The 12889-nt window shown below is 40.9% G+C and overlaps 1 protein-coding gene across 1 annotated transcript in view; it reads left to right on the top strand.

The window, feature by feature from the left end:
* The first annotated feature begins 8624 nt into the window (after positions 1-8624).
* DNAJC3 (DnaJ heat shock protein family (Hsp40) member C3) overlaps positions 8625-12889 on the top strand; it is a 56089-nt gene continuing 51824 nt past the window's right edge. The window contains exon 1 of the mRNA XM_032496771.1: positions 8625-8842. Coding sequence (XP_032352662.1) covers positions 8761-8842 — 82 coding nt within the window. The 5' untranslated portion in view covers positions 8625-8760. The remainder of the gene's footprint in view (positions 8843-12889) is intronic.

Raw genomic sequence — 12889 nt, 5'->3', positions numbered from 1 at the left:
AGATCAGAAGAGAGAGAGACAGATAGAGACACACAGACAGAAATGGGAGAAGGATGAAGCAAGTTATAGCAAATTGGGAAGTCTGGATGAAGCATCTATGAGGATATTTTGTACTAGCTTTGTAACTTAAAAAAAATAGGGTATAAATTTGTATCATTTAAAGAAAATCCAGAAAGAGGCAGTGTGGGTCTGTGTAGTGGCTCCACAAAGTTACCAGTCACCCAAGCTTCTTCCATCTCAACCCTGGATGTGTCCTACCTCCTTGTGGTGGAAGATGGGTGCTGCAGTTCCCACAATCACAACTCATTAAATGAACTTAAAATAATTCTAGAAGCTGTGGAGGAGGAGGGGAATAGCCTTATAACATTTACGTCTAAAATTATGTTAAAGTAAAACCTTAGAAAAACCAATTACGTGTAAAAACATTTCTTTTTAAATGAAATCGATCTATGTATCAGCTAGCTATCATAATTGGGGCCCTGACAGTGGTGGTGAATCCACCCAGATCTGGCGGAGGACTAGAAATTAAGGATTGTGACAAAAGAGGGTGGGAAAGATCTGATCTTAAGTGTAGCCCTCATGAGACTATTTTTTCTTGGAGGCAAATATAATGATAGCTGAATCTAGAAAAAGCTTCTTTAAGAATGACTCATAGGAATGATTTTTCTAGTGTTCTTGCATATCCAAAACTGCTGATCTCTGGCCTTTATTCTTAAATAAGTTTTGCACAATTGTCTTATGGCATTGAATATTTAGAAATGACTGATCTATTCTAAGTGTTTATTAAAATAAGGATTGGCAGAAAAAGAATTGATGTGAAAGACAGACAAACAATATGAGTTTGAGAATTCCCGAGGGAGAAAATGGAAATAAGGGAAAAGAACAAATGTATCAACATACAGGAAGAATTCCCAAGAATAAAGGAGGACCTGAATCTGTACATTAAAAGAATAGTCTTTGTACCAGGAAAATCACACATAGTGTACAATGTGTTTGCATTTTTAAAATCATTATATTAATGAATTTATCAGTTTTTTAAAAATTCATTTTTCTGTTGATGGAGAAGGAAGTATTTTCAATTTGTGGCTATTATACAGCTGCTATGAACATTATACAAGGTTTTTGTGGACACTTATTTTTGTTTCTCTAAGATCAACACCTAGGAGTAGAGGTGCTAGGTCATCAAGTAGATATAGGTTTTTCCAAAGTGGTTGCATCATTTCATACTCCCACCAGCAAACCATGAGCATTCCAAATGCTTTACAACACTTGGTACTGTGAATTGCTTTTCATTGTTAAGCCCTTCTGGTGGGTATGTAATGGAATCTCATTATGGTTATAATTTGCATTTCTCTGATGACAAATGATGTTGAGCACCTTTTCATGTGAACACAGGCTATTCCATTCTGTCCTTTTTTTTTTTTTATTATAATTGGCTTTTGGACAATGTGGGGAGTTAATCTGAGTACAATTTACAGTTGGCCTTCCATGTATGAGGCTCCTCCGCTTCCATAGATTCAACCAACCACAGGTAGCACTGTATTTATTACTGAAAAAATCCACATATAAAAGGACCAAGGCAGTTCAGACTTGAGTTGTTCAAGGGTTAATTGTACTTACTTTTGATAAAGATGATTTTTTCCCTAAAACTGCTCTTGTAGGAAGTTTGTACAGAGGAAGAGATTGGAATGTGTGCCACACTAGCCATAATTTTTCTAATGATCCAAGTTTTTGCATGAATTAATCTAGCTATTGTTTCTCCTCTGCAAAGGGAGACAAATACTGCCATAAACCTGTTCATCATGTCAAGTTTTTCTTCTGCCACGGGGATAAATTGCTTCCTGGAGATAAATACTTAATACATAAATAAATCATCTTTCAGGCCTATACCTTTTGCTACATGGAACAAATGGTGTCCTAAGTAGATTCTGTCCCCAACCAGTGCATCTCATTCTTCTTGTTGCAAACAAGATCTTTGGAGTTTTCACTACAGGATATGACTCTAACCTGCTGAGACAGGCCAGGCCCTGGGACCTGGACTTTTTCCTGGAGTGCTTGCACTTGGGAAAACATCTCCTCAAGCAACACAATACAAAGAAGCTCTAAGGGACTGAAAATGACCATATGCATGGGCAGTTGGGCAAAGTATGAACAATAAAATATAAAAAGGCCACAAGCCAACTGCCGTTTCAGAGGTGCTGGGAGCAAAAACAGGGTACCGCTCATGATCCCTGCACACAGCACCACCAAGGGGGTGGGCCGACCACATTAGCCCAACCCACCCATCTAACCTCACATTCAACCCATTAAAGGAACGAGCTTGCCACCCCTCAGGGAGTGAGAAGTGAACCTATTACTTGTTTTTGATCCCTCATGCTGCAAAGCCTTGCCTGAATCTCTCAGTCTGGCCTCTTATCAATTTCTATTGATTAAGGAATCCAAGAACCCAGGTGGGTGACACTTGAAAAAGTATCTTGTTGTCTTTTTCTGAGATGAGCATTAGCAGGCATTCTCTTTCTGATTTCTCTCCTGTTTTGCATCCCTCCTGCTTGCTTTGGGAATTGGAATTTCAGCAGTCTCCTACATTTTGTTGAGATTGTGATTTGCTTTTCTTTTTCTTATTTGCTGTTGTGGCTTTGGGTGATTTCCTAGATGGAAAGAAGGAGGTACTGATTTGACACTACTGTCCTAAAATAGAAGTTTTGATAAATACCAATTACCAAGTTAAAGCAGTTTGCTTCCCCCCTTCCTTTTTTTTTTTTTTTTTTGCTGAATTTTTTTTTCTTTTAAACATGAATGAATGCTGTATTTTATCTAAGGATTGACTCTGTTAAAGTGATTTTTATCTACCTGTTAATTTGATGTATTTCATTAAAATGTTTAGAAGTTGATTTGTCCTTGTATCTCTGGATAATTTCTTCTTGATTTTATATATATATATATTGGTTTTATATATATATATATTAACTGCTGAATTGGATTTGGAAATATTCCATTTAAGATTGCTTTATCTATCCTCAAAATTCACTTCATGGTTTTCTTTTCTTTCCAGTTTTAGCATCGAGTCTTTTAAATTGAGTTGGAGAGATTTTTCCCTTTTTAAAAATACTCTGAAATTTCTTCACCATTCCCAACACAGTAATTTCTGCTCATTTTTTCATTCATTCTTTCTGTTTCTTTATTTTTGTTCTGTGGTGTTTCTCTCATCCAGAGATGAGTGTACCATTCATTTTCCTCTTTTTTCTTTTTTTTTGGTTTTTAACTGAAAGCATTTAAGGTTCTGAATTTCTCTCCAAATACTTGCTTTAGCAGCATTTCACAAATTGGGATAATGTAGCATTTGCATTATAATCTAGTTTTTCCTAATTTGAAATTTTTGTGATGACTTTTTTTTTGCCATGGCTAACTTAAAGATACATTTTTTGTTTCTAGGACTTGGTAAAAAATCTGTTTATTGTTGACTTTCAATTTAATTGCATTATGGTCAGAGGAGATAAAATCTATGATAATAATTCTTAGGAATGTATAAAACTTCCTCTGTGAACATGCATTTGGTAGGTTTTTAAAAATTTTTCATAAGTCCTTGAAAAAAATTCTTTTTTACTAGGCAGGTCATCATCTTTCTACATATAGAACTGTTAGAAACAGAGTAGGATACAGCTTAAGTTTGTGCTCAAATTTTCTAATATTTTCTAAGGGTTTCCAATTCTTACTAAAATTTGTGTGTATGCTTGGTCTTAAGAGTTTCTGATAGTGATATCTTTTTAAATGTCTTCTAATATTCTCTTACTTTGTGTTCTAGAGCCTATTCCATCAATTAGGTTCCGTGTGTGTATTATGTTCTTCTTTTTTTTTAATTTCAGGGACTGCTTTTAATTTCAAAGATTATCAGTTATCATGGTGGGTTAAATAATGCTCCTTACTCCAAAATTCATTTCCACGTGAGTCTCTGAATGTGACCTTATCTGGAAAGAGGGTCTTTGCAGATGTAATTAGTCAAGAAGAAAAGGAGAGGAATATACAGAACATCATGCAAAAATGGAGGCAGACTAGAATGATGCAGCCACAAGCTGAGGAATGCCAGGGATTGCTGGGAGCCACCAGAAATGAGGAAAAAGCAAAGAAGGAGTCTTTTCTAGAGCCGTTGGAGAGAGTGTGGCCCTGTCAACATCTTGATTTTGGACTTCTAGTTTCCAGAACCATGAGAGAATAAATTTCTGTTCTTTTAAACTGAAACCACAGGCTAAATCCATTACACCTGTAACCTGCCTTCCCTGATCAAGGTCATTTTAATTGTTGCATGTCCTCCAAGGGACACGTAGTCTAAACAAGGTGTTTGCCCAAGTTGTTTTCCAGGAACTTGGAGTCAGTTGTGTCTAGTTTGAGCTTGAGCTGGTTAAGATTGGTGAGGACCACCAGCCCTCCACCTGGGCATGCGCAACTGTCTTGCTCTCTGACCTTCTGGCATCAGTGGGCCCAAAACTCCACCCTCAGAACGTTCCAGCGCCAAGACCATTTCTGAACATGCCTCGGGCAAAGAACCTGTAGCTTAGTTACACCTGAGGGAAACGGTGATTACCTCACCTTTTTCTTTTATTTCCAATCACCTTTCCCCACGCTCCCCATGCCTCGGACCACTCTGCTGCTTTACCTCGTAAATACCCCAGCCCCTTGCCTTTCGGGAAGTAGGTGAGAGACTTGTTTTCTTCTCGGTTGGCTGCCTTGCTAATAAACTCTCCACTGCAGATTTCATCTTGGCGTTTCGGCTTGTGCGAGTGGGCAAACCAACCTGGTTTGGTAGCAAAACCACCTAGTTTGTGATAATTTACTACGGCAGCCCTGGGCAACTAATACAGTTGTTTATTACATCCACCTGTCTTTGTTTCACTTAGGCCTGCTTTGTTTCATTCTTTCTTGTAATTATGGATGTGATTTCTTTATGTCTGTAAGCACCCTTAGTCTCTATCATTAATTTCCTCTTAAGTGAGTTCAGGTTCAGTTGCTGATTTGTTGCCTGTCCTGAGCAGTAGAGTTCTTGCATTTGGAAATATTATTTTGCAGTTCCATGAGTGGGAAGGTCATTTTTTATTGCTTCTTTGTGTTTCCACTTTTCTTTCTGTGCTTACTCTCTCCTGTCCTGTAGTGGCAGTTCCAAGCTGATGCTGCAGAGCCAGCCGGGAGAAGCTTGATTCCCCATTCCTAGGTTTCTACAATTCCGTGTAAACAAGAAGCCATAACAGAGCCCCTGCTGATGGTGCCAAGCACCCAGGAGAACAAGGAGACTGTCTCTGGATTACCTTTGGTCCCTAAAACAGAGGCTAGCATTCCCCTGGTTTCTGCTTGCATATAATTTTGTGGGGTTTTCCCCCCGTTTCTAGTCCATGGAAATACTTATCTTGGCTTAGACTCCAGCACGGTCCCTTTGTTTGTTTGTTTTCTCATTTTAGTTTCTGTATCATTGTTATGAATTCATAATAATGGTTCGGCAAGGAAACCTTTGTGTCCATGTGCCAGGTGGTCTCTTCAGAGCCTACATAGCTATCAGAAATATTTTGGCTCTACTTTGGTATTGCAATTAAGTAGTAATTTCTGGATCTGGTTTAAGACAGCACATTTCAGTCATCATGTCTCTTTAGTTTCCTCTGGTCTGTTAATAGTTTCTTAGCCTTTCCTTGTTTTTCATGATCTTGACAGTTTTGAGGAGTATTCATCAGGTATTTGAGAAAATGGTCCTCAGTTTTGGTTTATGTGAATTTTTTCATATTTACACTGGGTTATAGAATGGAAAGAATATCACAGAGGTTAAGTGCCCTTCTCATGACATCAAATCAGGGATACATGGGGTCAATATAACAGCATTGGCAATGTTAACTTTTGTTCATAATATTCTAACTGGTGAACTTGTTACACTTTTGCTCACTGTAACAGATATATTAGGGCTCATTAATTATCTGGATGTCCCAACAAACTTCCCCATTCCTTTGAAGTTATGGGAAGTTATGTCACTAGCTATAGCTAATGGAAATGTAAATGTCACTTCTGGATTCAAGCTCTATTTTTATTTCCATTCCTGGGCAACCACAAGACTTGCTATGTTGTAGCAGAGCGACAACAGCTTGGAGACTTTATTCCCTACTTGTTGGAAGCTGTATAGGGGCTGCATTGGACTTTGTGTGAAAGCACAAATTCATAAAGATAAATGCAGAAGGATGTACACTGCAGCATTCATTATGTGAATTATAATGCTGCCTATTTTGTTTTTGATTTGGTGCAGAAAGATGTTATATCATGCTTGCTTTTGAATATTAATTTCTCCCCATAGCTAATCCATCACCAAATTTTGTCTCCTTTGCCTCCAAAATGTGTTCTAGATGTGTCCACTACTCTCTACCAACATTATTTTTCCTGGTCAATAAACATAGATCAATATACTTATATAAAGTAGAAATTATATTTCTAGTTTTGGATATACCACCATTTAAACATCCTACCATTATTTTAAGTCTTTTACTATTATAATGAATAAGTGCTATCGATTATAGTGGTGTTTATGCTTACGTTTAAAAAAGGACTGCATAAATAAATGCTGATAAGCACAAACAATATTTATAACTTTCCCGACTATCACTGAATTACTTTGGTTTTATTGGCAAAAGAGCTCAGGTGACAACTATGCTGAGATGAACACTGGAGAAAACATCCTAAGCGTTTTTATACATATAAAGATAATTTTAGCACTATACATTTACTGTCTAAAATAATGTTTCCTTCTTTGTTGGAAAATTACCTCTTTCAAGGGATACTTTGTAAATCTTCGTTTTAAGACTTCAGGATTCATGGTTATACAATTTGATCAATGAGTTTCTAAAATCACTTCAACATTGAAGACCCGTGTTTATTTTTATTATAGCACAAGGTCTATCACCTCATTAATAATTTTTAATTTCCATTCATAACTTCTTTAGCACTGCTTCTTCCTTAAGACTAGAATCACAAGCAGCATTCTAGTGATAGTTCATCATTTAGCATTATTTGTTTACAAAAATCTTTCCCCATTATCTTCAGCATTTTGTTGGCTGCCTTGGCCATGGTATCTTATCTGGGTAATGTCTTCACTAACTACTTGTGGACACTGAAATCATCTGCTATTTTTTCACTAACACCACCTTGTGATGGTCAAAAAGGAAAATGATAAACCAAAAAAAAAAAAAAAATCCTAAAGAAATCCCAAAGAGGAGTCTCATGATTCTACTCTTGTTAGAAGGATGAGTAATATTTGTATAACACTATAATTTACAAGAGTTTTTACCCACTTTATGAAACCTCAAAACAAACTTTGACTAGTATCATACCCACTTTACAGATAAAGGTAAGTTACATAATAGCCATGGTGTGGAATTAACATTTCTTGGATCTGCGTCCTCCTTTATTCACATACAGTACTGCTTTTCATCACAACTACGAAGGGACTGACGTTTTTTTTCCCTTTCTCCAAACCATTTTCTTTACATTAGTTCCCTTTGGGGTAGAAGCTTAGAAAGCTTTCTACCATCCTTAGTGCATGTTAGGGTAGTGAATTCGTGATTTCCTATTTATCATTCATGAGTTCTAAAGTGTGCAGTAGCACCAAGGTAACAAATGCATGTTCACTGGTAATGTCTGCACTTGACAATGCTTCACACAAAGGCATTACTGTTTTATCCCATGTAAAACATCACTGGTGTATAGTGTGCCAAACTTAGTAATGTGAACTTTATCTTGTTCAAGTTCATATCTCTCTTGAATTTCCTCTGGGCGCAAGATACAAGATCCGTCCTAACAGGTCTTTTTTCCATTATCGTTGATGTTGGCTGCACACTCTAGAGCCCTTTGCTCTCTTAGCTGCTGTGCTTCTTTGGTTTCTTCTGCATAGAATCTTCCAGAATTGCTCTTTTCTGGACACGCTGGTCCACTGGGCAGTTGGGGGATGGGTCCCAAGCTTCCGTGCCATTCTCACTTACCTGCCTTAGGTCCCTAATGTACCTGACTGTCCCTGAAATGCTCTCGCCTCCATCAGCTCACCCCACTTTACTGAGCCCCAGCTTCTCCTGCCCGTTTCTCGAGCACTCTTCAGTTCGGTCTGTACTGGTCCCCGAGACGCTCCAGCGGGAGGCAGCAGGCTCTGGGACTCATCATGTTCCCCAGTCCCTCCCCTCGGATTCCCAGGATCAAGTTTGGCTTCTCATTCTGGACGTGGCGACTTCATCTTCCTCCCCAAACAGCACACCAGAAAACCTCGAATTGCTGACATCCTTCTCCTCACTAATCTAGCGCGAGGGGACCGACCCAAAAAGGCTTCTGCGGCCTGCGCATGCGGACTCGGGGCTGCCACACAGTCTCCCCGTCTGCCTCCCTCCGGCCGGCCGCGGCGGTTTGGAGCTCCTGACAGCTCCACCACCGGCGGACGCAGCCTCGTCTCGTGCTTCCACGTTATCCTATCAGAGACGGGGCGGGGCGGCGCCCTCCGTAGCCTATCAGCGCCAACCACGACCCCGGCGCGCCCAGTAGGAGAGCGTCCAGGAAGAAGGCGATTGGGCAGCAGCGGCTCTCGGGGCGTAGCGTCGCCTGGGTCCCGCCCACCGCTGCCTTCCTCCGCTGGGCGCCAGCCGCCTTGGGCCTGAGCGAGAGCCGACGGCGGGCGGGCGCAGCTGCAGCCTAGACGCCGGCGGGGGCTGCTGGGCCCCGCACCTTTGCTCCTCCTCACCGCCCGCACCCTCGGACATGGTGGCCCCCGGCTCTGTGACCAGCCGGCTGGGCTCGGTGTTCCCCTTCCTGCTGGTCCTGGTGGACCTGCAGTACGAAGGTGAGTCGTGTCCTGCCCTGGCCGGAGGAGCGGGCTTCCCGGCCAGGCCTCCCGGCGCTCCCCAGCCTGCGTCTGGGCGAGTCTCGGGGCGGTCCGGGCGCTGGGGCGCGAGCCCGGGACTGGGCGGCCCGGCCTGGGCCTGAGCCCGCTCCTGGGAGGGGGCCGGCGCCCGGTTCCGGGTTTGTCTGGGGAAGAGGAGCGGGGAGCGGCGGGCCGCGGGGCCGGGACGGCGTGTTTGGAGTGACGAGCGGAGCCGAAGAGCTGGGGCGAAGCGGGGCACCGGGCAGCGACTTCTGGAGCGTCCTGGGACGCGTCCTGCGCAGCTGTCGGGTTCCGGCCTCGCTCGGGACCCTCGCTTGGCTCCTGGGGACTCTGTCGGTCAGCGGTGCTGGGAGGAGGCGGTAAAGGTGGCCAGAGGGGAGGCTTCCTTCACTTTCGCGTTCCGGAGGGTGGAGGGGAGAGTGTCCGGCTGAGTGAAGTGAGAGGGGCAGTGTTGACTGTTAAGTGAGTAACTATCACACCACCATACTCTGCGCTGTGTGAGGAAGTTGTTAGGTCGGTGCGTTAAGGAGCGGGTGCCGGAATTCAAGCTCCCGGCGGGCAAGGCATTAAGTTTGTGGTTTTACAATAACCAGCCTGGTATCATTCAACCTTCCTTTTCCGAGTTCTCTGAAAAAAGTTCCACTTAAAAAGATACCAACGCTTAAGTTTCACGTCAGTCCTACAGTTTGGAATGTTGGCTCCTCTACAGCAAGAATAGAGGGCTGTCCCGTCTTAGTTGTCAGCGGGAGGAGTAAGAATTAAAGGTGCGAGTGCACGTTGAACTGATGCTCCTAGCTTGGTTACCGTGCGAAATAATTCGAGTTTAATGACATATCACCTGCACTGATCTATTTTCATCCCGCCGAACAGAGCTATTAGTCAGGCGGGTTAAATTAAACTTTTTAATACTGGACCTACTATTAGAGGGAGTGAGGGGCTGAAGTCAGGAATTTTTTTCTGATAAAATACCCTCAAAATTATCAATTTAGGAAAAAGTAATACTCTCCAGTTTTTAGGTCTCATTCATGGCAGTTTTTTTGGATGGGGACCATATATATTTTTTGAACCAAAAATCAGAATATGTAGCATGACAACATCGGGACGAAGAATTTGAGGCTGCCCCAGAAAATCTTTGGAATTGGAATTTGAATGCCTGGACCACTGTAATATGGGTCATGTATACCAGTTCTCCTGCATTTTCCAGTGTTAAGACTTCCTACTCCGTGAAGTGTAGCATTAATATCTAGGTACCTTAAATTTGGCCACTTAAGAGAAAGTTGCCTATATTGTGTTTAACGTCAATTATTTTTTAAGTTACAAAAGTACACACTTTTGTATGATTTGTTTGTGGACTGCCTTTCTAGAATTGCTGTTCTGTGTATGATTCTGTAGGACTCTCACACTTAGTTTCTCTCCCTGTGGTATTTTCCAAAAACTACCCAGCTTCCCAGAGAGCTTTTCTGTATAGGAGGCATTGGTGACACTTCTCAGAGGAGTACCAGAGAGCTGTCTTCTTTAGGGTGTTGTCTGTGTAAAGTAGCAGGGACTTGGATACAGGGGGTAGGGAAGAAAAGAAAAAGATCTTAAATTTATTGAAGGTCTGCTGTGTACTGGGTGCTCTGTTAGGGGCCTTTTTGTAGGCTGTCTCTTATTCATGGAGGTATGTGCTGTTATTTCTACTTTATAGACGAAGGAACTAAGGCTCCAAGAGTTTCATTAACTTGGATAAGGTCATAGCTGTTGACTTTCAGAGCCATAAGTTATTTGACTCTAAAGTTCATCTTGTGTGCAGGCTGGAGACAGAAGTTAAGTAGTTGACAGCATCAGGTGGGCCCAAACATTTGTAAGTGGTGGCAGCTGAGAAAAATCAGCATATTTTGTTTGTCACTAGCAGTAATGAATAGGAAGGTAATTTCCTGACGTGTTTAATACAGTGGTTCTCAAGCTTGAGTGTGCGTCAGAACCTCACGTGGAGGGCTTTTTAAACAGCGTGCTGTGCCTCACTCCCAAACTTTTTGTTTCAGTAGGTCTAGGTGGGACTTGAAATTTTGCATTTCTAAAAAAAATCACTGGTGAGAATCACTGGTGTAATAAATCGTACAGAGGAGTTAAATTAGGTATCTGTTAATGTACTCCACTGTGTTTGGTGATAGGGATATAAAGGTGAGGCAGAACCTCTGACTTTCCTTAGCATCAGCTACTGTTTTCCCAAATAAATTCTGTGTCTGGGTTCTCTAACCTCAGAGTCCTCTGGGAGGCATTCAGGACTGCACTACTAGGCCTGAGGTTTGGAGAGAGAAGAAATAAAGGAGAATGGGTGTGAGAAGAGTGGATGTGAAGCAAAGAGCTGCATACAAAGGAGAGAGTCACCAATAATTAGCTTAGCTGGCCTAGTTTTTTCTGATTTAAAAATATTCATCTTTTTTTTTTTTTTCCTCTAGGCTTTTCTATTAATTGTAATTCAGGGAAGGAAACTATGTAATAGGTTCATGAATTGAAAGGTTAAATCTTATAGCCTTCCTTTTCAAAAAGGCCTTTGAAAGAGGGAAGTCCAAAGCACTGCTTTAGGAATAGAAGTTTTGGAGCAGAAAGAAAACTTTAGTAGTGTCTACTTTAGTATTCTCATGTTACAGATAAGGAAGCTATTTTAATTCTCTGCTAATGGTTTGTTCTATTTGGTGACTTAAGTAGGAACACAACCTGGGAACCAAACCTTTTATCTCTTTTTTTCCTTTAACATTCTTTCTGGACCCAATTTTTCTTTATTTCACTGAACTGATCTGATTAAACCATATATTTTGGACATTGGGAAAAGAATAGTTGGAAATCTCCCGAGTGCAAAAGATGGTGATACTTTTTATGTGAACCTAACTTACTAAAAATATGTTTCGTGTTCTGTATGACTTTCTTGATGTTATTTAAATATGGAAAGAGTAAATAAAGTCGTGAAAACAAATGACTAATTTATGTAGAGTAGTTCCCCCCTTATCTGTGGTTTCACTTTTCTCGACTTCAGTTACCTGTGATCAACCGTGGTCCAAAAATATTAAGTAGGAAATTCCAGAAATAAACAATTTATAAGTTTCAAATTGCGAACCTTTCTGCGTAGCATGATAAAGTCTTGCGCTGTCTCACTCTGGTCATGAATCATCCTTTTGTCCCATGTATCCCGCCCATTTAGTCACTTAGTAGCCATCTGGATTATCAGCGGTATCGCAGGGCTTGTGTTCAAGTAATCCTTATTTTACTTAATAACGGCCCCAAAGTGCAAGCCTGGTGATGCTGACAATTTGGAAATTTGGATATACCAAAGAGAAGCCATAAAGTGCTTCTTTTAAGTGAAAAAGTGAGTTGTTGACTTAATAAGGAGAGAAAAAAATTGTATGTTGTGGTTGCTAAGACCTATGATAAGAATGAATCTTCAATCTGTGAAATTGTGAAAAAGGAAAAAGAAATTTGTGCTGGTTTGTCTGTCACACCCCAGACTGCAAAAGTTGTGGCCACAGTGTGTGATAGTGCTTAGGTTAAGATGGAAAAAGCATCACATTTGTACAGTAAGATATTTTGAGAAGAGAGACTACGTTGACATCTTTTATTACAGTACCTTGTTGTAATTGTTCTATTTTATTATTGTTGTTGTCAGTCTCTCACTCTGTCTAATTTATAAATCAAACTTTACCGTAGATGTGTATGTATAGGAAAAAACAGTGTATATAAGGGTTCAGAACTATCCATAGTTTAGGTATCCACCTGGGACCTTGGAATGTGTTCCTGGAGGATAAGGGGGACTCTTGTAAACTAAGTATTCTAGTGGATGGTCAGATAGCTTCTAGAATTATTTTAAATTCATTTAATGATATAGGCTATAGTTAGCAGTAGTGTCCAAGTCTCAGTTCCTTGACTAGTTAGCTGAGTGTGTGCCCGGAAATGCAGTAGTTTTGATTCTGTGGGACAGGGGGAGTTGTTCTGAGATGGGATGCCCTGTAGTAATTAGGCTTTACTTTC

The sequence above is a fragment of the Camelus ferus genome, chromosome 14 (genome assembly GCF_009834535.1).
Source record: "Camelus ferus isolate YT-003-E chromosome 14, BCGSAC_Cfer_1.0, whole genome shotgun sequence".
Classification (NCBI taxonomy): Eukaryota; Metazoa; Chordata; class Mammalia; order Artiodactyla; family Camelidae; genus Camelus; species Camelus ferus.
This window is presented reverse-complemented; position numbering and strand designations above follow the sequence as displayed.